Source organism: Pholis gunnellus (assembly GCF_910591455.1).
Source record: "Pholis gunnellus genome assembly, chromosome: 10".
In the NCBI taxonomy this organism is placed as follows: Eukaryota; Metazoa; Chordata; class Actinopteri; order Perciformes; family Pholidae; genus Pholis; species Pholis gunnellus.
The window spans coordinates 12,204,491-12,227,615 of record NC_136537.1 but is presented as its reverse complement, the minus strand read 5'-3'; the positions used below and the strand labels follow the sequence as shown (position 1 = coordinate 12,227,615).

At 43.0% G+C, this 23,125-nt stretch overlaps 1 protein-coding gene across 1 annotated transcript in view; it reads left to right on the top strand.

Moving 5' to 3' along the window:
* The window catches only part of LOC306701893 (A disintegrin and metalloproteinase with thrombospondin motifs 2-like), a gene marked incomplete at its 5' end in the record, with an annotated part of 104,965 nt that overhangs the window by 28,625 nt on the left and 53,215 nt on the right, over window positions 1–23,125 (top strand). The window contains one exon of the mRNA XM_079167328.1: window positions 20,243–20,414. Coding sequence (XP_079023454.1) covers window positions 20,243–20,414 — 172 coding nt within the window. The remainder of the gene's footprint in view (window positions 1–20,242; window positions 20,415–23,125) is intronic.

The following is a 23,125-nucleotide window of genomic DNA, read 5'->3' as shown; positions in this document are numbered from 1 at the left end:
GACGAGGAAGTGACCTTTATCTGCAAAATATATTTTTATTAAGTTATTTTTTAAGCATGGCTCTGGCTGAGCACTGGATGAGATGAATAGATGATTAATGAAGTGCTGCATGACTTGATGTCAGTCACCATCAGAATCAGAAACCGTTTATTGCCAATGTATGTTGCACATACAAGGAATTTGTCATGGCGGGTGGTGCATAACATTAAACACTAACATTAAGCAATCAACACAGAGCAAGAAATAGAAACATATTTAAATAGGATATAAAAGATCATAATATAAAGTGCACAACAAACAGATAACAGTACTCTAAACAAGTATGATGAAGTGGAATGTAAAGTGTCAGGTGTGTTTAAATGAAGAAACATAGAAGGGATGTGCAGGGGAGTGTCCGGTAGGAAATTCAGTCTGTCAGTGGGGGACCCGGGCTTTGTTGATGAGCCTGACTGCTGATGGGAAGAAACTGTTCTTGTGGCCTGAGGTCTTGGTCCTGATGGATCGCAGCCTCCTGCCAGATGGAAGGATCACGAACAGTTTATGTCCAGGGTGAGAGGGGTCGGCTACAATCTTTCTTGCTCGCGTCGCGGTCCTTGAAGCAAACAAGTCTTGGAGGCAATCACCCTCTCAGCAGAGCGAATGATGCGCTGCAGCCTGCCCTTGTCCTTGGCAGTGGCTGCAGCGTACCAGACGGTGATGGAGGAGCAGAGGATGGACTAAATGATGGCTGTGTAGAAGTGCGCCATCATTGTCTTTGGTAGGGTGAATTTCTTCAGCTGCCTCAGGAAGTATATCCTCTGCTGAGCCTTCATTGTGATGGAGCTGATGTTCAGCTCCCACTTGAGGTCCTGGGTTATGATGGAGCCCAGGAAGCGGAGGGACTCCACAGCATGTGGGGCTACGTTCCTCCTGAATCCACAACCATCTCCACTGTCTTTAGAGCGTTGAGCTCTAAGTTGTTCAAACCGCACCAGGTCACCAGATGGTCAATCTCCCACCTGTAGGCGGACTCATTCCCTCCACAGATGAGTCCAATGAGGGTGGTGTCATCCCCAAACTTCAGGAGCTTGACGGACTGGTGACTGGAAGTGCAGCTGTTTGTGTACAGGGAGAAGAGCAGAGGGGAAAGAACGCAGCCTTCGGGGGAACCGGTGCTGATGGTCCGGGAGGCTGAGACGTGCTTTCCCAGCTTCACGTGCTGCTTCCTGTCAGACAGGAAGTCTGTGATCCACTTGCAGGTACGTCGGTCACGTGCAGCTGGGAGAGCTTGCTATGCAGCAGAGACGAGATGATGGTGTTGAAAGCAGAGCTGAAGTCCACAAACAGGATCCTGGCGTAGGTTCCTGGGGAGTCCAGATGCTTGAGGATGAGGTGAAGGGCCATGTTGACTGCGTCGTCTACAGACCTGTTGGCTCTGTGGGCAAACTGCAGGGGGTCCAGGAGTGGGTCAGTGAGGGTTTTTAGGTGGGACAGGACCAGGCGTTCAAAGACTTCATGACCACAGAGGTCAGGGCGACGGGCCTGTAGTCACTAAATCCCGTGATCCTAGGTTTTTTGGGGACAGGGATCATGGTGGAGGCCTTGAAGCAGGCTGGTACGTGGCATGTCTCCAGGGAGGTGTTGAAGATGTCTGTAAACACCGGAGACAGCTGATCAGCACAATGCTTCAGGGTGGAGGGGGTGACAGAGTCCGGGCCGGCTGCTTTGCGGGGGTTCTGTTTTTAAAAAGCCTGTTGACGTCTCTTCAGGAGAGAGAGAGTCGTCACTGGGGGGGAGCAATGGGATGGGTGGTACAGAGGCATGAGCCCCTGCTGAGCTGGGGGATGGGGCTGGTTGATGGTGCCGGGGGGGGTGGGGTCAAGACTGTCCCATGATTTTGATTTCCCCACATGGGTTCAGTAAAAGGCAACAATACATCAGTGTGGACCACATTAACCAAACTGCAGGTCTCTTCTTTAGTGTAAAGTCAGTTTTTTGTTGGTACTGATTGAAATGTGTCCGTGGCTTAGAGTATCAAAAGCTGCCATTGAGTGCTTTCTAGGTTCATACACTTTTGTACTTATTCTTTGATCTGACAGCTTCTAATATAAACATTAAGGCTCTTTTATTTGAGCAAGGTTGTAGTGTAGCTGCTTTGTTAAACTGGATTTTAACATGAATAAAGAGTCCTGTAGAAAAACCTTTCTATGTTCCTCAAATTACGGTGTGATAAAGGTATTGTTTTGGTATCGATAGTGAAATCAAGACACTAATATCAAAACATTTCAAATGATATCCAGCCCCAGTTGTTGTAATACATCTTTGTGAATATTTAAAGAAATCAATTTGGCATGTTGTCTGCCCTCCAGAACCTTGTGTTATAGGCTTGACAGATGATGGAGATGATGGTTGAGCATGTGCAGTATGTCTTCAGAGGAACACATGAAATGATTTCTTTAAAGGTCTTTAAACAGAGGATTGTTGCACAGGGTGAACAACAACAACAAAAAATACGCACATATTTTAATCATTTTAGAAACCTTTCTTTTCCGTCTTTTATACGCTCAAACACACACTCACATAACACAGAGGATGGATCAATCAAGAGAACAACAGGTCCGGCCTGTCAACTGAGGCACAGTCTGAGTCCAATCGATCCAGAGGCAGATCTTATTGGTGTACAGTCTATTTGGACTGGAACACACACACACACACACACACACACACACACAACACAAACTGTACAGACACAAACACTCCACAGACATAAACAGACGTGAGTCATAAGCTCTAGGTAGGAATCTGTTATAGTGGCTTTGGTCCTAGTTACTAATCCGTCTCTACCACATAGATGCTGTCGTGGGGATGTCTGTCTGTGTATGAGTCGCGTGTGTGTGTGTGTATGAGTCGCGTGTGTGTAGAAGCAACTGTCTCTGGAAAATATCTTGGGAGCTGATGGATAAAACAGGCTCCTTTTAAGAGCCCCAGTTCTCCGTTTAACCTGCCAAAGATTCACACTAAAATAAAAAAAAGACTAGGAGAACATGGAGGAGATGAAGAGGTGGTGGTGGCTGAGTGAGAGATATAAATCAGTCATATCCGTCCCTCTTTGGCTTTTTTGCTGGGTGTAAATGACCGTCAGACTCTTTCACATCAAGTAGCTCGAACAACTCGAAAGCGATTTGGTTTGTGACACATTTCTTTCCGTGTCCAGCAGTGTGTTTCCCGAAGTGTTGCTGCAGTGCTAAACAATAAGTGCAAAGAGCCAAACCTCCAGAGACGTAGTTAGAAGTGTAGCTGAAATCCACCTGACAGCAGTCACTCTGTGCTAATGAGGAAACTATTGTGATGTTAATTTAAATACGTCTATCCGTCAAAATGACATACAGTCACAAGGTTCACTTTCTTGCTTTTGGCTGTTGGATCTGTCGAAAGGTTTGGAAAAAGGAAGTGAAGATTTTAAGTACCTCATCACAAAGTTTTGAATATGTTTTATTTTTCCTGATTTAAATTTAACGTTAGAATAAATAAAGATCTGAGTGTTGTGTGTTTGCCACCTTGATTTTGTGTTTTCCTGCCCCTCATGGTCAAGCATCGATTAAAGGAATTATTTGCCCACAAAATCACCATTAGTATATCAAATTCTCACCCAGTGTTACCTCGAAGTGAATGAGACTTGTGAGAGATTATGCTGCTCATGTTGTATGAGAGTTTGTAAACAGATGTTTAGCTGTTGTTAAGCGCCGACCTCATTTAGCTCAATTCATCAAGAATTCACTCAGATTTCTTCGTTTTCTTCAAGGATTCAAGGAAACACAGGGCGAGTAATTGATATACCAACGGTCATTTTATGTCATGTTACGTCATGTGGACTGTCACTTAAAAACAATCGTTAATCCAAATAAGAACCAAAACATCATTTGTCCAAACTAATTTGAATGCAACATTTGTACCCTAATCCTAATTTTACATTGTACTGGTTCAGTTAACTCGTGGTTCCTCTGCTGTCCTAACTTGAGAGACGTCAGATTTGTTGTTGTTTAATAAGGCAGCAACAGCCTTATCTTAGTTAACATGTTTTAATACATTCAGCATGTCTTGATAGTTTTCAGTAAACTAGATTTCAGTAAGAACCTTTTCACATTTTTTTGTAGTAGTAGATTTTGAATAGAGGAGACGGCCCTTGTGTGTGAACTTCGTGGTACGGCTGTGACCTCAGCACATCCCCTTTTATCTGCAGTCCAAGCGTGTTTTCCTGCCAACAGGACAACTTTCAGACCGTGTGTCTCGACAACTTCCCCTTTAAGTTTTAACACCATCTCTCGCTCATATTTTCACATGTGCCACTCTCTTTTTAGGGTCACCTCAAACAAAATGTCTCCCACTGTGTGTATGTGGTTCTGTTTGACGCTTGTCCTGCATTTGTTAAAGTGAGGTCCAAGTCTGTCTGGTGTGTTTTTGCTAATTAAAGCTGAATTATTGATACTCCAGTGAATTATTCAGGGGGTATAATTAGATATAGAAACAATGGTAAACACAGGTATAGCTGCAGAATAGAAAAAGGGAAAGGAAATGGAGAGGGAGAAGGGTACGGTATGGCCTTTATTCCTTTGGCTCTTTGCCAGCCCTCTCTCTCGCTCTCTGTGCCTCCCCCCTCCTGTTTCATTCCCTTTCCTCCATGTTTATATCATTCACATAACTCTATAGCCTGATGTCTCTGTCCTTGACTCTGCAGTGTTCATCTCTCTGTGTTTCACCTCTTCTTCTATTCCTCCTTCCGTCATCCTATCCTCCCTCACTCGGTTTCCTCGCCCCCTTACCACCTCTTTCTCGCCTCTACCTGCTCTTTTCTCTTCTCTCCTGTGCCGCACCCATGAGACTTTCCTTCTCCCTGTTGCTATGACATTAGCTAGCTGTAGCAGTGTCAGGCTCGTCTTGAGGGATGAGACTAAAGAGCTAAGTCTTGCTCTTTTCATTAATTACACCTCCCTCTCTTTCTCCTCACCTCCCTCCCTTCTCCCAGCCATGTTCCCCGTATATCACACCCTGCCTTACCCTCCCTCCCTTTCTTTTCTCTCTCATCCTCATGCCTCTTTGTCTATCCGTCTGTCTCCACCTGACTCTACCTGTCTTCATGCGTGCATCCCCTCCCTCGTGTTCTTTCTGTCTCTCTGTCTTCACCCAGCAAAAAGAGGAGGAGGAGACTGAAGGGACATAACATCACACCCACATCCTTCTTATGAGAATTGTTTGGATCATATGGGATCCTACGACATTCCACCCATTTGCCTCTTGCTTTTGTCATCGTCTTCCTCTTTTTTTTTGGCATAAATCCATGCAAAGTAATGCTTCTGATTGTAAATGTGTTGCTTAATGCATGCTGAGCACACACATGCACATTGTAGTTCTGCTAGGTGTGTGTGTGTGTGTGTGTGTTGGCCTAGGCTTGACCTTGATTACCACGGTGATGGTGAGGCTCCTCATTAGTGCTGGACTGGAGGAAACAGTTGGGTAATGAGGGAGCAGTATTGTCCTTAGGCACACGAACACACACACATACATACACACACACACACACACACACACAGATGCCAATGCACCACTTTGTATTAGTGCTTGCATGCACCTGCTGACACCTGCGCTTATGCAAGATCTGATACATAAGCCTCATGCACACACACACACACACTCACACACACACACACACACACACACACACCTACACACACACACACACACTCCTTCTGAGTACATCTCAGTCTCATGGCCCCCCACTCAGTTGTCTCGCCTCACCTTCTGTTTAGTGTTTTTTTCTCTCCCACACACATTCTGCCTCTTCCCCCCCGTCTCTGTCTTCCTCTCTCTGTTCTGCCCACCAGGCAGACCTCGCAGACCTCGCTGCCCACTGAGCTCCTCCGGGCCTGGAGCGTCACAGTGTCGCCCTCTGGTGGTAGCGCTCACACGTGAGAGGGAAATGCCCTGAAACCTCCACACGGCATTCCATTCAAAAAGTGTCTCGGCCTACATCGAAACATCAAAGTAGTGATGCGACTTTGATTGGATTTGTCAAATTTCATTGATTTCACAGAAAAAGTACACTTTTTATTAAAACTTTTATAATAAATTGCTGTATATAGAAAAAAAAAGCCTATTGTCGTTAAATAAAGAGCAACCCAATCACAGCGGAGGCCAACATGTTTCCATCTCACCTTCATGTTTCCCTCACTCGTGTTTTTATCTAAATAATTACTTTTTGATCGGCCACAAAAGTACCTTGGACACACTCATGACTGTGCTTTTGTTATTAAAATCAACTTAAAACATTTGAGATCAGAATGCGCCACCGCTGTCCTGCACTGTATTTTGCAGGATTATTGCCTTATAGTTAAAGGGATAGTTTGGCTGTTTTGAAGTGGGTTTGTATGGGGTACTTATCCAAAGTCAGTGTATTATCTACAGTAGATGGCAATCGGTATGCCCCCAGTTTGGAGAAAGCGGGGGAATATCAACACGTAAGCAAAAGCTGTAGATCTGCTGCAGTTTTAAACTCTATATGTGCGATGCGAGAATGGAAAGCTTGACAGGCGTAGCAACAGCAACCAAAGGTGGTGGGGCTCAGCGAACGGTCAATTCCTCTATGAGTTTATGCCAGATGTCTGCACATAAATTTAACTGAATTGTAGCGTGATGTCGAGGCTGTTTGGGCGACGGTGTGTCATCCACTTTATAATACCTTCTGGTTTATAGTTTTTCCACAACTGACCAGGTCTTCCCTTCACACGCACACATTATGTAGGCGGGATAGACAGTCACCCAGGATAATAGAAGTTATACTGTATGCACAGACACACACTTGGGTAAACAAGTTTACACTTTCTTTCACTTTCTTGTGTCTATGAGCTCTCCTACATATAGTACGCTGTTCAATAAGAATGAAAGAGAAATAGAGAATTACTTTGTTGGAAAACAAAGAGGCTGTGTAGTCCTTGTGGCCTTGGTTCACTGACGCTCCCATTGATTGCCCCGAACGGCTCCAATATGCTTCACGCACCAGCTGTCTGCATCCACTCAAGTATATAAAGTTGACGTGCATTCGTCCTTGCACTTTCGTGGAAAGAGTTGCCTTTTTTTTTTTTGCAAAAGAAGTGCTGACAGGGTTTTAAGAGCTTTTTTTTGCATTTTATGTGACATGAAGTAAAGTAAATATGGTGGATGCGCAATTGAAACCACTGTTTGGGTTAGTTTTAGGTCTTTAGAAATATAGTGAGTTGAGGAGCTCTCATATACTAAATGTGGGTTTTACTGCTTAAGTACAATTGAACAAAAATTGAAGGATAAAATAGAAATATCAAGTTTATAAAAGTGAGTTTCAGGCAAAGTAAGTGAGCTTCAGTGAGTCCCAGACCTTCAGGCAGATCGTTCCACAGGGCAAGCTCTATCAGCAAAGGTGTGGTCACATTATGGCTTAAAGGGTAACTGGCATTTTTCAAACTGGACCCTATTTTTCCATGTTTTTGTGTCAGATGGAAACAACAAATGATAAATGGACTGCAATGCAACACCTAACAGTGAATTTATGTCCACTAAAAAGTGCTCGTTTTTGTAATTATAAGTGTCTGACAACATTATGGAAAAGTCCCTACAGAGAAATAAAGCGTTTTTCTTACCTTTCGCTTGATCCGGTCTGTTTGTTATGTTGTGTCTCGCTTTGGAGGTCTTGTTCTGAAATCTCGTGTTGCATCCACATTGTCAACATTAGCTAGACATTCAAACACTGAATGTCAAACACTGAAAACACCGGCACTCTTCTCTCAAACTCTCACCCACATTGCCACCGTTGCCCTCTGGCAACAAGTCACGTGACACAATAACAAAATCAAGCGATAGGTAAAGAAAAAAATATTTTATTTCTCTGTAGTGTCCTTTCTATAATGTTGTCAGACACTAAAGATCTGTCAGTGGCAAAAACAAGCACTTTTAGTGGACATAAATTGACTGTGAGGAATTGCCCCGAGCGATTACATTGCAGAGCGGCTGCTGGCTGCAGCGCTTTCGGTCAATACAAGACCAATTTCAAAACTTGTTGTCCCCATTAGTCACTTAGACACAAAAACATGGGAAAATAGGGTCTAGGTTGAAAAATACAGATGTTACCCTTTAAGCCAGAAGTACCCTGCTTTGAGACTGTGTTCAGGCTCATAAGAAACAAATTGGAAATGTAGAGCTGTAAAAGTTACAATAAATTACAATAAATAATAAATCATAGCATATGTGCCAAAATAAGAGTTGTATGACCTTTACGTAGGTGTTTTCTAACGTCTTACATACAGTTTGAGGTGAGGTTCAAGCCTAAACTTGTAGTGAGTGCTCACTTCTGAACCTAAAAACTTGGGAAAGATGGCTACTAAATGGCACTCCAAACATCTGGCGCCTCTTAGTTGGTCAGGTAATCAGAAGTTTAGGATTCCTTTTAATATATTTCATGAGCTCTCTAGATGCAGGACCTAGATAACGATCACAAAACCTATGGATGTAACGCCTTTCTTTGAAGGCATCATGGTGGCTTCTTGTTTGTGGCAACTTGAAGTAATTGTGTAGGCAATTTTTTCAATAAGTAGGATATTTGCTATGAAATAAGACAGTTATAGCTGGCACTTAACACAAAGTCTCTCATTGTGTGGACCCCTTATTACTTGGGATCCTGGTTCTGTACCAAATCACATCAGGACGGAGACCTGAAAAGAAATATTTCTGATTTGTAGGAATTTTGAGTCATTCTGCTCTGAATATCTTTATGGCAATTGTTAACAATACAATCTAGGGCTCCTGGTTGTAGCCAAAGGTGAAATATTTTTCTGGGTATAATTTGTGTAACAAAATGCATGACTATCCTACCAAGAGGGAGCATGAGAATGTCACTTAGGTAGAGCATGAAAAGGACTAAAGAACACAGTGCTGTTTGGGCAGATGGTAACACCAGCGCTTATAGAAAGACACATGTTGATTTTATACCGCAATAGTGCGGCAAGGAGCCACTAGTCACACACTTTTACCATCACACATTACATTAATCACCACATGCAGAGATAAATGAATCGAGAAGTAGTCAGCAGTGGTCAAAGAGACAGAACAGCACAGAGGATCTATTTGATTAGACCCTGATGTCTGTGAGTCTCCAACAGAGAGGAAAGATGGCCTGAGAGAACAGAACGGACTGGCCTTACAGAAACGGCTTGTTCCAATATGAAATATATTTCACAGAGAACTGTCATTTTCTGCAGGTCTCGAGCTGCTTTATACATATCATCGTGGATGCTTATTTTTGCAGTTTTATATCAAAAGTCACACTGAACCGCAGACACACATGTGTATCATGCTTCCACAGGTAGCGTTCGTCGCTCTGCTAATGAAGCTTGGGCTGTTACAAAATCAACAGGCAAGTCAGCCCAATCCTGCGATCTCCTCCTGGTGGCCTCAAGAGTTTGCGTATGTGCATGCGATGTAGTGAGTGCACATCGCCTTATACGTGCATGCGCATGCTTGTTTCTTTCCCCACATGTGGGGTCAAAAAGGGTGCAGAGCAGTGGGCAGCTCCCAGTTATAGCAAAACGTTTGATTGGCTCTAGTTGCTGCCCTGACACAATTTGATTGGCTGTCAGGTCCGGCAGTCAGAGCAGTTGAGCAGGTAGGGGAGGGTCTTCACTCTGCTCTGTTGCTAGGTTACAGGTATACCCAATAGATGTGGAGATATAGAGATAGAGTGGAGATAAGGATGGGGATGGGTGTGGATATGAGTGTGGATCCGTGTGTGTGTGTGTGTGTGTGATTGTCAGAATCAGGGAGGGGTCGGCAGGACTGAGGGTCAGAAGAGTCAGACAGAAGAGGAGCGACAACAAGTGAGAGATAAAGAGGGATTTTTCTTGAAAGTGAGAACAATTCAAGTTTATTGTGTTTCATCTCAGAGTCTTGTTCATACAGACAAACATAATTTATCCACGTTTCAAAAACCCAAAGTCACAGCTTATCCAAACAATTGGAACGGAGAGAATATGGAGAGATCTGAAAACGCCAGCATTTTCTTTGCTTGTAAACACAAATGACACCAGATTCTTCATTTTGAAAAGGTTTGTGTCGGCTACAAAACCTAGATCACCTCAAAATGTCATGATCTTTCCGCTGACTTCCTCAAAATGTACAGGTGGAGGGATGCAGTTATGACTGGCCAGCAGATCTCAGGCCTGTGGTTGGTTTATAATTCATTAAAGTGTCGTCGTATTAATCACAGACTGCTTTAGACAACACTGCTCTGAGAACAGCTGTTCTGCTGCACTTAGATTGCAATCATAGAGCGGTCAGTCGCCACTAATCGGGGTCATTTATCAATCCGGAAGACCACACACACAAACGTGAACGCACTGTAATACACACACACACACACACACACTGATCGATGGCTGCGCTAGGCCGGTAAGAGGGATTGATGGGCGCTTAGCTGGTGCTCTTTATGTGTGTGTGTGTGGGGGGGGGGGGGGTAAAAGTATGTGTGTGTGTGTGTGTGTGTGTGTGTGTGTGTGTGTGTGTGTGTGTGTGTGTGTGTGTGTGTGTGTGTGTTAGTTTGCTGGCATGAATGAGCACAGTGAGGACAGGAGCACACAAAGGCTAAAGAGCTGTAAAGATTAGCCTCTTGTTAATTAAAATGTGTCCGTCTTGTCACTTACAAACTAGTGAGGCTTTGCATACCTTTTTATTTTTCTGATAAATTTCCTTAACTTCCACCCCGAAAACTAACCAGCTATCTGTCAAATCTCCATGGCAACTAAGCAAACTCCATCCACTCAGGAAGACCGTGAGATGGGGTTGAACAATCAGGAAAAACTACAAAGTGGACCGTTTACTTAATTATTAATTAACTTATGAACAAGTCTCTGTCCAATCATAGAATCGAGTTTGAAGTTTTGCAGCTCTCTTTCTCTCTCTTTACAACTACGAACGTCGGCTAAGAAAACGAACTAAGTGATGCTTTCTGTCTGTCTGTCGATCGATCTCCTCCGCTCCGTTTCAGTGCTACGGATAGCGCCACACCTACACACTCTACACACAACAAACAACGCTGTCTATGTTTCTGAGACAACAGCTAAACGATAGTAACATGTACCTCCGCCAATAATTTAGTAGTTTTTGCTATTTTAAACAATGCATGTGATGGGTAAGTGTCAAATTGCATTGCAGCAGTCGATGACCCATTTTTAGAAAAACACAGATAACATTCAGGCTTTATTCATAAAAATATTAAATCAGGTCTGTGCTTGGGGGGTTGTTATGAGTTCTCATGGTTTATACTTGTACGTAACATATCACGTTTAGTTTCTCTTTCCTCTCTTTTTTAACACATCTCTTGACAGGTGTGTATGATGAGTCTGCACGATGAGCTGTTATCCCATAACACCCTTCACTGTGTAGGTTTGCAGAGATGTTTGTGTGTATCTTTGCAGAAATATATAATATTGTGCTAAATTCGATATTCAGAGCATTAATATAGAAGCAAACTACTATTTGTTATGTAAAGATTTAGTGGCGTAATGTCTACCTGAGCAGAGAATGAAGTCTCTCTCTGTGTTGTTATCCTCCTTGCTTTGTTGATATAGCCGGGCTGGCCATGCTTTTAGTGCACGTTAGTGCATGTGAGCGTGCCCCATTGTTTAGCTCACGGCCGCCGCTCTGCACTTGGCTCACACGGCGGTCACAGCTTATAACCAAACGCGTTTGTCGTGGAACCGTAGCACCCATCCTCCGGTTCCCCAACAGGTAAACACTGTTAGCTCCGTCAGCACTTTGGTCATACCTTGCACTGTTAGCACTGTTAGCACCGTTAGCTTCTAGCTGGCGGCCCAGGCTCCATGTTGAGCGTCATCGAGAAGGCAATATAAATGCTCCTCTTTTAGTATACAGCACCATTAAGTGTTTATTGAATCAAGTTATGTTAAAACTGTTGCACAACACGGAACCAAGAAGAAGTCAAACCCCACTCTATAAATGTGTCTGTCCATGGCCTTTATCTGTTGGAATCATATGTGTCATTATCTAATAATGACACACTGTGTCCATAATATTGTAAAGTGAATACAGGTCTTGTTTTGTCAGGTTTTCAGATTTTGTTTATTATGGAGATCCACTTATTCCCCAATTTACACAAGATGAAATTAGAATTTTCAAGGCTTAAACAAACATTTCCTCAGCGATTGCCTTCGTTGCTTTGCCCCAGGGTCTGTTTGGAGTTCTGAGCTTTCCTTAATGGCATTTTGGCATTGTTGGGGATGCTGTAAATGCAACACAACAACAGCCACCCTGAACTTTCCTCTGGGGTTGGGGTAAGTATGATCCAACAATATATCAGCTTTATGTTTCACAGCCTCTGGCTCTCTGCATCAAACTGCCACCTTCCGCAGAAAGTACAGGCCCTCTGCTAATACCTGAGCCACACAAAGACAACAGTAGAGACCAAGTGTGGATGCCTCTGATGATTGGATCTCGTAAACATTCCCTCCACTTGTCCTCACTCCTCCATGGTGGTCAGGCCAAGAACATTTGGCTGTCTGAGAAAGCTGTTAGACTGCTGAGAGAAAAAGAACGAAAGCGTGAGACAGGAGGGGGAGGAACAACGGGGGAGGGAGAGGACCTTTGCTTTATTTCAGTACTGACTTGATTATGGAGCAAATACCTCTAATTCATAAATGATCTTCTATATTTTTTCTGGAAGTCGTTTCCATCTGTTGATCCAAAATTCCTTTCAGCCTTTTCCTCGAAACCATTATTGTTTCCACTGCTTTATTTTCTTGTCTCTAATCTTCTACTCGTGTTAATTCTCATCTGTCACTTTCCAAGTCTCTCATTTTTACCCACCACTTCATTTACCCCTCACCTCTTCCTGGCTGGTTATCACACATATCTTCTGCTTTAATTGCTCTCTGTTTCCTTTACTTTTCCCTTTGTCGTACTGCTGATTCATAATCTCTGTTTGGACAGAAAACAGAGGGATGGAGCTTCTGTCCTAATTAATGACAACAGGAATTGGGAGAGAGAGAAAGCAAGGGACGGGATACTGAGGCAGCCTCCTTTTCAAACTGTCTGTCTGGCACTCTGTCTCTCGGCCTATCCGCCAGACTGTCAGTGACTGTGTTTCTGTGTGTGTCAACGCTCTCGCTCTGAACCATAATTTCCACAGATCATGCGGTCAGGCTTGCCAGATTTGGCTTACGACTGCTATTCTTAGGCCCGTGCCATCCAGAGTCTAAATAATATGGCCTGTGCTCTGTTGTCTTTTGTCTGTCTTCTTTTTCCAACACCTGGGCCCGCCTTCACCTTCACACGTTTAGAGTGCCTCTATCACTTAGTATTATCAGAAACTGAAAGAGACGGATAAGTGGAGGGTGTGATGCTAATGGGAGAAACAAAAAGAGAGATTGGAAAGAAAAAGAGGAAAGCAGAGAGCTGATTATATGGCAGCAAGGAGGGGATATGAGGACGGAAAAACACAGAACTGGTTGACTGAAGTGCACCACTGGGGGTGCAACTATACGTAGGAAGATGTTCCTGGAGATAACGGGCTAAAGGCTCAGAATGGCGTTGCGGGGAACTCACAGAAGGCCTTTCCTGTTTATTCTGTCTCCTCCTCTTCCTTGCTGCATTTTTACAATTTCTTTTTTCTTTGAGGGGGTCATACACCGTTGATGTGTGCAGGCCAGCCTGGAGAGTTAAAACCCGATATGACCCTCACTGTGTGTGTGTGTGTGTGTGTGTGTGTGTGTGTGTGTGTGTGTGAGAGAGAGAGTGTGTAGTTTAGCTGACATACTGATCAAAAATAGGTCAAAGATGAACGATTTGCAAATGAGGTGACGAAAGCAGAAAAAACAGGGTTAGAATTATGAGTGGGACAGGGCTACCATGCATGTGTATGTATGCAAGGGTGTGTAGAGGTGTGTGACCTTTTGTGGAGACCACTCTATGTAATCAGCTGAGCAGGGTGACAGGGATGTGGCTTCATCGCTAAGTCCTGCACGGCTTAAATCACACCGGCATCTGGCTGTCAAAAAGAAACACACAAAGAAACACACACCCATACACTGACAGTATCTGTAAGCATTTATATGCATGTGTGAGTGTGTTTGGGCAACTGACAGACAGAAAAAGATATGACAAGGTTTATGTATGACAAGGCCTCCCTCCTTTCATGTGTTTATGTTTGATATATTTTGTTTGCCACATCGGATTTATTCTCCTCCTCGTTGCATATCCCTGATTAACATAAAATGTGATAATCGCCTCGCTCTTCAGGACATTAATCAAATAATTTCATTCACTTAATGAATCCGTGTTAATAGGTTACCTTAACTGCAGTTCTCTCCTTCTTCCTGCTCTCTCTGCTCTCTATACCTAGCGCAGTGCCAAGGGTCACACAAGTGTCTGTATATAGCTTCCCTGAATGTTTTCAGTAGCTTTGCTTCATGCCGCCTTCATAAATTTCAGATTAATTCACATTTTTGCCAGAGCAATATTCATAATCCAAACACAAAACGTGGCTTTCTCAGGGCTTGTAAGCGGGGGAGCATAAAGGTGCAGTTTAATATTTACGGTGACGTGTTCTCTTTCTGGAGTGTGTCTAATTTGTCAAATCGGCTTTACTATTGTACGGGCCTGATTCTCTTATGACTCAAAGGGTGAATGAATTGGAGGGTTACACAGTATGAGTGAGTCACTATCAAAGCTATATTTGTGCATGGATGTGTTTGTGCTTGTGTGACTGTGTCTGCCCTGCCGGCCTGTGGATGTGTGTGTGTGTGTGTGTGTGTGTGTGTGTGTGTGTGTGTGTGTGTGTGTGTGTGCGCAACTGTGTGTGAAGGTAGCCAGCAGTAGCAGGGTTATTAATCAGATCAAACACACACATAGTGGCTCCAGATCAGACGCACGCTCTCACACACTGCCTGCGGTGGACTGAGCCGAAGGGCCCCGACCGGGTGTGACTTTGATCCTCACCACAACATCCGCTCCTCCACTCCACTACACTGCTATTCTGCTGCTCGTCTGTCTCACGTGCCCCTCAGGACACTTACCCAGGACTTGAGTTACTCCTTTCAGATCCTCAAATAGAGCTCGCTGTGCCTTCAAACACAGAGGATCCTCCTGTTGGAACTGGACACTCAGTGTGTAGGATCCAGATTTGGCTCTAGGTCTCAGAGGGAGGGTTGTGGTTAGTGTCACCATCTCAATGGCCACGACAGTAAGAATAACCCCGTTATATATGCTGAGTTGTGGGCGTGTGTGGATGTTTTCTTTGATAATGAGTCAGATGTGGATATTTGGTGCAGGTTGTGCAAATGTTTTCTCTTCTTTAATTTTGATGATGAATTACTCCTTGTGAAGGAAATCTACTGAAGGAAGGGTTTAAATTGATTGAAATATGAAGTGAAATACATCAGACGGCTCAGCAGTAAGACGTCTTTCTAGCTTAGCATTTCTTTGTTGATTTGAGTCTTAGTGAAGCAGCAAAGTCATAGCATTTTGACAACATTAATATCGACGTACGTGTTTCAGTTACTGTCTTTCTTCAGCGTCAGAATAGTTACAGAGCTAAGCCTTATGTTGAGCGGTGGCATCGATTCCCTCGACTCGGTTTACTAAGCAGGTGAATTCCACTACATGTTTAAAATATGCAGATGTGACGTTCTCTACCAATAGTCCATCACATGTTGATTGAGCTTTTCAGACATTGACAAAACATCTACTGTAATGAGCTTAAGTCAAAGGCATGAGGAATTATGGGTGTGAAAATCCCATTATTAAAATTGTTCATAATGGGACTGAAAGGGTCAGTTCATGTCATACATAACAGCGTATTTAAACTTAGTCGTGGTGGAATCCAACCATGCTTTCTTAGACGTCACCACCTTCACAGAAGATCAGAGGTGAAGGGAGGTCTGTTTGTAGCGCTCAAGGCATTGAACAGAAACATGTGAAAACATCAGTTTCCGACCAGAAAATAAAATGTATATATGATCGACATAAGGTTCATTATTTACATTATTTAAGTTATAGAAAGAGGTAGCACTTTAGAAGGGTTTACTTCTGTCTATTCCATTTCAAACATATATTTATTTATTTATTTACTTTATTCAGGATTTGCTGTATATGTTCACTGTTCATTTTATTGATTGTTTTTATTACAGCACATGTGCGAAATTAATTTATCCAACAAAAGAAAACAAATCGGGTTACTTACTATAATATACTTGCCCATGGAAACCTTCCATTGAAAATTTGAAAATGTATTTTTAGCATCTTATTCATTAATAATTCAATTATTAATCATTTGTTGAGATCTTTCTCATAGTATAATTTTGGCACCCTTAGCATTCAATTCAGAAACTTCTGTTTATTTTGATACTTACAAGCATGTTTCCATTATGTTGGTACATGTTTCCTCCACTATATGCAAAAGTTCAGATGTTGTGGTGACACAGACCCAGTAACAGTGAACATATAATAGAAATCTATTTAAACTCCAGACTCAGCCATGACATTTTCAGCCAGGTGTGCACCGACACTTCCTGTGTGTGTGTGTGTGTGTGTGTGTTGTGAAAATCTTTGATAATCAATGAAGATAATGATGAGATGCAGAAGGCAACTGTGTCATATTTAAGTGTCTCATGAGGGGAGTGGAGCTAATAAGCTACATTTTAACATGTCAAACCCAATAAAACATCTTGAGGCTCATCACCCAAAGGAGCACAATGAATTTACTGTAATAAGAGAACAGCAACTAGCGAGGCAGCTGATGCCATGGAGATCCCTGAAGAGGCGAGTCATAGAGTAATGCTAAATATATAGCAATTACAAAGGAAAAGCCAAGAAGTTCTATCATCTCCTGATTCACCTTGACATACCCGATATTTTAAATATGAAAGTTATTTAAAACAACAAACGGTCTTTGAGCCAGGAGACCGCTGTTCGTGGGAGAAGTCAACGTTGATTTATTCCCGTATTTAAGTGACATCACTTCCGTAGGTATTTTAACACAAACCACGATCTTTTCCTAAACCTAACCAAGTAGTTTAGTTGCCACTACATAGCTAAGTTGTTTTCGTGGGGACGGGAAGTTTATTCATAAAGGCTGTATGCATGCAACAAGTGGAAACTGACATCATGGTCAGAAAGACATTTATAGAATTTGAGATATACACATGGACATCATGCACCCACTGCTGCAATCAGTAGAGCGCACCCTTTGCAATGATGTCCATCGGGGATACGTTTCCAAAATTCAGTTTCAGAAATAATTCTCATAATATCAGAATTCTGTTATCCTGCTGTTAAAAGTAATCCAGGTAAAAATGTTAACATATGGGTGAACAAAAGAAAATACAAAGGTGTGGATAGAAGTTTGATATTCCTCGATAAAACCACCACACAGTGTTGGTTTGGCACTGCAGGATAAAGCTTGACTGATGTTGCCCAGGTGCTGTCACCACGGCGCCTGCAGCTGTGAAAATGTTGCGTTACTTGGGATGGGAAAATAACGAGCTCAATTTAGGGGCTGTCTTAAAAATGCATGCAAAAATAGCAAAGAGAAGTATTACCAAGCTGTCACAGTTGTCAGACTTGTTATAGGTGGTGCAACTACAGTTCCCTTTTTTCTTCATTTGATTAATTCAGGTACATTCACTCCAGTCCAACCAGCTCATTTAGCATACACCCGTTCCAACAATGGGTCGTCACGGTTGACCTTTACCTGTTTATGTGGCCCTTAACCCTACCCTGCCTTTGAATAACGCAACGGGTGTTGCCACATTAAGGCGGCTGGTGTACTGCCGATGAGTCTAAAATGTCTCTCAGTAGTTCTGGACACAGCATTTGGACAAGCCTCCCTGTAATCCCCTCGACTGGGACTTGGCTGCTCCTGCTTTAGAGGAGATGAAGACAATGCTTCTCACTATGGAAATGCGTGCAGGCGCTTTGATGCTTTATACACTTAGGCTTTTTCAAAGCACTTGTCCAGTTCTTCTGCTCCCTTGCACCTTCCTCTCTCTCTAACCCTCCGCCCCCACTATGCCGGCTCCGATCGATCCAACCATGTCTCCCAGTCCCACATGTCATCTTTTTTCTTTGACACAGCTCTCCTCTCCCCACTGCTTGGTATTCTGGAGTGGAAATGCATGCACCATCGCAGATCCATCAGCTCCGATCGGAATGCCGCACCACGGCTCGGGGAAATGGAGGGATGAGAAGGGTGGAGGGAGAAAGAGGGAGAGGGGCGGGGATGGAGGGAGGGAGGGAGGGAGGGAGTGTGAGAGGGCAGGTCAGCTGCATGTCGACATCCTTCCGGGACCAAAGCCTCAGGCTGGCGGGGAAAAAGAGAGAGAGAGGAATGGCAGAGGACGAGAGTAAAGAATAAGAGCACATTTTTATTTCTGAGGGGCCACTTTTGTTAATATCCATTTCCTTTCAAATCAGCCTCTCTGAGGAATTCAGGGAGCACACAAGTTCTTAGAGCTCAATAAGTAGTATGCTAAAGGTAAATAATAGATTTTAGAGCCACGGTGCTTAAGTTCAGGCTCCATGTAGGTTGTGTATAATAAGTGTAATAATGACTTCAATGATCGAGATGTGTTCAGCTCACTTCTCTCATGACTGCACCTCACACAGGACTAACTCTCATTTTATCTTTCTCTATTCTATTCACATGAAGTCAAATCAATTGTATTTATAGGTGGTTGAGACAGCTCAACTCACTGCAACAGAAAGAAAACACATGCAAATAAGACAAATAATAGATAAAACATTTTGCCCACTTTGACAACACATAGGCAGCAGTTGAAAAGAAAAAGAACACACACACACAAAAAAACATGACTTCAACAAATATGGAGAAGAGCTGCAGAGGAAGGATTGCAGGACAGACAGGCAATGGGTGGAGGTTCTGCATGAGACGGAGGAGACGGAGCAGTAAGAAAATTACAAAATAGAGAAACTGTATTGCAATAAGTAAATAAAGTGCATAACATGACTATTCAGCGTAGTAAGTCAAAGGCTTTCTGGCAAAGAGTGCTTAGTGTTTATCCTCTTAAGATAATATAATCTTTTAATTTCTTTACAATGGATTGTGCACTTTAAATATATACTGACAGATTTCCATCCGTCCCTGAAATATATTTGTAAAGTCTGACTTTACTCCTGTCATGTGCAAAAACATACCCTTCACTATGGAATCCACATTCATTTTGGTTGTGGGTTGATGTGATGACAGATGTAATAGGTTAATATAGACGTATAATCATTGTGCCCCAGCGGGGCATTTCTGTCTCTTTGAGCAAAACTATGTGACGAAACGGTCCACAAGAAGCTTTTCATCACACATTCCTCTGTAATGTACACCGCTTTCTTTCTTTTTTACCATCAGCTCACTTTTCTCTATTCAACTCGCTCAGCATCCCTTCCTTCTCTTGTCAGAGCGGAGGGAGAAGCGGACAAGCGCTGATCGCATCGATGTTGTCTCTCTTCATTTATCGCTCTCTTTCTTTTGCGCTCTTCCTCTCCAAAGCCTCTCCATCCTCTCTGTGTGTTCTCCCCCATGGCTTTCCTCTACAGCAGTGCGTTGCCTTGGTAATTACCAGTTGTCTTAAACAGACAGATGGAATAAGAGAGAGTGACGGGCAATTTTCCCAGTGCCTGTTTTCCCCGTTTATGTGCACGCAACTCCGTTTTGCGTGTGCGTTCTGTATGCATGCTTCTTAACTTCTCACCATCTCTTTTGCAGTCTCTTTCCTTGTGCACTTGTCATGTGTGTTTGAGAGAGAGTGTGTGTGTGTGTGTGTGTGTGTGTGCGTGTGTGTGTGTGGAAGGTGGTTGTGGGGAATTACCTGACAGAATGTGTTAATCCAGGATGGCAGTGGGACCGTTTCATCTCCTGCTGTGTGTTGGCCATTTTAGATGCCGGTTGTCACTCTGGACCTGTGCCCCAGGAGGGATCACTGCTGTCCCGTCCTCTTCTCTTTTCTCCCAGCATGCCCCTAACACAGCAGGGGAGAAAAGAAAATGACTATTTCAAACTGTCAGGGCAAGAGAATATGTGAAGGGTGGATGGAGAAAAGAGCAATAGGCAAACAAGGGAGGAGCGGCAGCTCTGTGTTTTGTGTTCATGTGACGGACTGACACGCATTAACATGATGTCAGAGTTCACCTACAACTATTCATTTTCCACACTCTCTTCCAGGCTGGTATGATCAGGATGGAGCAAGAGGAGTTTTTTATCGAGCCGATGGAGAGGGGCGACAAACTGAGAGAAGAGGAGGAGGGAGAAGGAGGAAGGACACACGTCGTCTATCGCTCCTCAGCCGTAAAGAAAGCGCCCGTCAGCAGCACGGCAGAAGACTACCACTCCAGAGGTCAGTCCGTGGCTCCGGCTGAGCCATCCTCCACCTTTACACACCCTTCACTGAACGCTGCACTCTTCAGCTCTGTGCTTTATTTTACTCCATCTTCTCCATTCGTTTGTGGAAATAATGATATGACACTGACTGCAAGCTAAGTCCCCGATCACTCATCCTAAATGGGAAACCTACAGACTTTTTGTTGTCATCAATGTTCTCTGCAGTACATTTTCATCACTTCACAGACCATACACAGCCATTCTTCCCTCAAACACACCTGCTTATATAATCAAACTATTATATGCAAAGACAGCATGTCACAGCGTGAGCATATACCCTACTGTCAAAAAGATTACACCTACACACACTCCAACGCTTCCTCCTAGTTTTCCAGTGAGAAAGAAGCGACATATGGAGACGCGCGTGTTTGATTGGTAAGGTAACACCCTCTGTATCTTTTATAGAATTATACACTGCCTTGGCTGCCTCCCCAATTAACAGCTGGCACTCAAGTCATTGGTTTCTCGTCGCCTGCCTCCATTTTCCACTCCACAGATGAAATAAATGAAGTGAAACAACAAGTAGGGCTATTATTTTAGAGGAAGCATAATACTTAGAGTTTGACACAGCGTGTCGGCTCTGGGGTATGAAGGAAGGAAGATAAATGTGTATTAAAATGGGCTTTAAAACTCAAGGTCTGAACACTATCGCGTGAGCAGAATTATATTTTCATCATACGAATTCAGCTGTTCCTCGGTTTCTATCTTGTATTGCCCTCAAATCTTATGTCTTTACAATGGAATTAGAAAAAGTGATCATGTCGCAGTAAAATGAGGTTGTTGAATTTACTTCAAGGTGATGTCTGATAAGTGTTGACACAAGACGAATTTAATCCATTTGATTGTGTTGTTTTATTTATCTTTTAGCTGAGCGCATAATTAGTGGAAGTTTTGATCAATTTGGAAGTTAAGAACATGCATAAACACTTGAATTTTATTCACACTAAAAATCGTTCAAACTAATGTCAAGTTAATCAGTTATATTGTTGCTTTAGGTTTTTTTATATATCATATCAAGGCTTCTATTAGCATTGTTTAATGGATATTTTGTGAGAAAGAAGGCCATATTTTTCATTACACCTAAATATACACAGTGTAGATTGTACTTTACAATACCATTGTTCACTTAATTTGTATCCTTTGGGTATGTGAGTAGTTTTTGAAAAGGTAATCTTAAACAAAAAGAAAAAAGAAAAGGAACATTTCCAGTAAATAGGATATTTGGTATTGTCAGGAGGCAACACAATGGTGATTGAGCCTATGGCCCAGTGATGAAAGTGATGAAATATCTATATATTTGCAGTATTACAAAAGGTCTGTTGTTATATTCCCAGCAAAAAATGCTGTGTTATAGTTGTTATCCAGTGAATACACACACATATTTGAACTATATATACAATTCTTGTATCAACAAAAGGACTCCAGACTGCTGAACTCTGAGCTCTGCATCCCATTGTTTCAACTCCAATAGAAATTCAACCAGGGCTCAAATCTGAAGCATCAGCCTGCAGGGAAAGAATAAACCTGCGATGCCTTTCTTTCTCCGGCTTGTGTCAGAAGTGGCTGCCCAGTCACCGTGATTGATCTGATGCCTACAAGTCAATCAATTGTGACCCCAACCTGTGCAAGAGTCTGCATCTCAACTAATCACCAAAGCAAAAATGTTCTCACAGAATCAAGTCTCTCCCATGTTGTACGGGAGCGAGACGAAGCGCTTTATAGCAAGTGTATCACAATAGATGAGATCTGTGTCTTCCTATTCTGAGCAGTTGACTCAAGAATGTCTAATAATATACAGAGAGAGAGAGAGAGAGAGAGAGAGAGAGAGAGAGAGAGAGTTTCCATAGGAACACCCAGTGAGGACAGACTGCATTAGAGTAACACAGATCTGCTCCCACTGTTACTGATACCTGGCAGTACATCCACACACACACACTCACATATACAGGATGTAACCACACGCAGCTTACACAACTCCCTTGATCATACATTTACACTTCTGAACACACATACATGCTGCATGCACACAGACACGCAGACGCACACAACACGTCTCACTGCTCCTTGTTGTCTTTGAATCTTTCTTTCTAATGAAGAGTGGGGTGCAGATCAATAGCGTAGGATAGAGCAGGCCACAGTGTGAGTGTGTGTGTGTGTGTGTCTTTGTGTCTCTGTGTGCGTGCATGTATGGCGTGGGCATGAGTTCTGTGGTCGTCTGGCTTTGAGTGCTGGGATTTTCAAGGCCAAGCAGACAGACAGACAGAGAGACAAGCAGGCATGTGCTGCTCCCAGTAGCATTTGATGTGGATCTCTCTCTCTCTCTTCGTTTCTCTTCCCTGTTTCCTTTTTATCTTTGTCTTAGCTATTCTAGACCACAGCATTATGTAAACACAGGTTTACCTTCCAGTTGTTACATCATATCACTGTAATATCACAGCCATGTGGATGCATAGGAAGCACATTATAGATCCTGCTGCCATTACACCTCTTTTCCTGTAAGAAAAAAATAATCCAAAAAATTGTCCTCTCCTCTTTTATTCCCTCATATCGTCTTTCTCAGACAATGACTCCTCCCCGTAGATCAATCAGGGACATTAGCGAATTAATTAATAATCAATCAATCATTTCTGGACATCTCATTCGCCCGGCATGCTTAATTCACAGCCA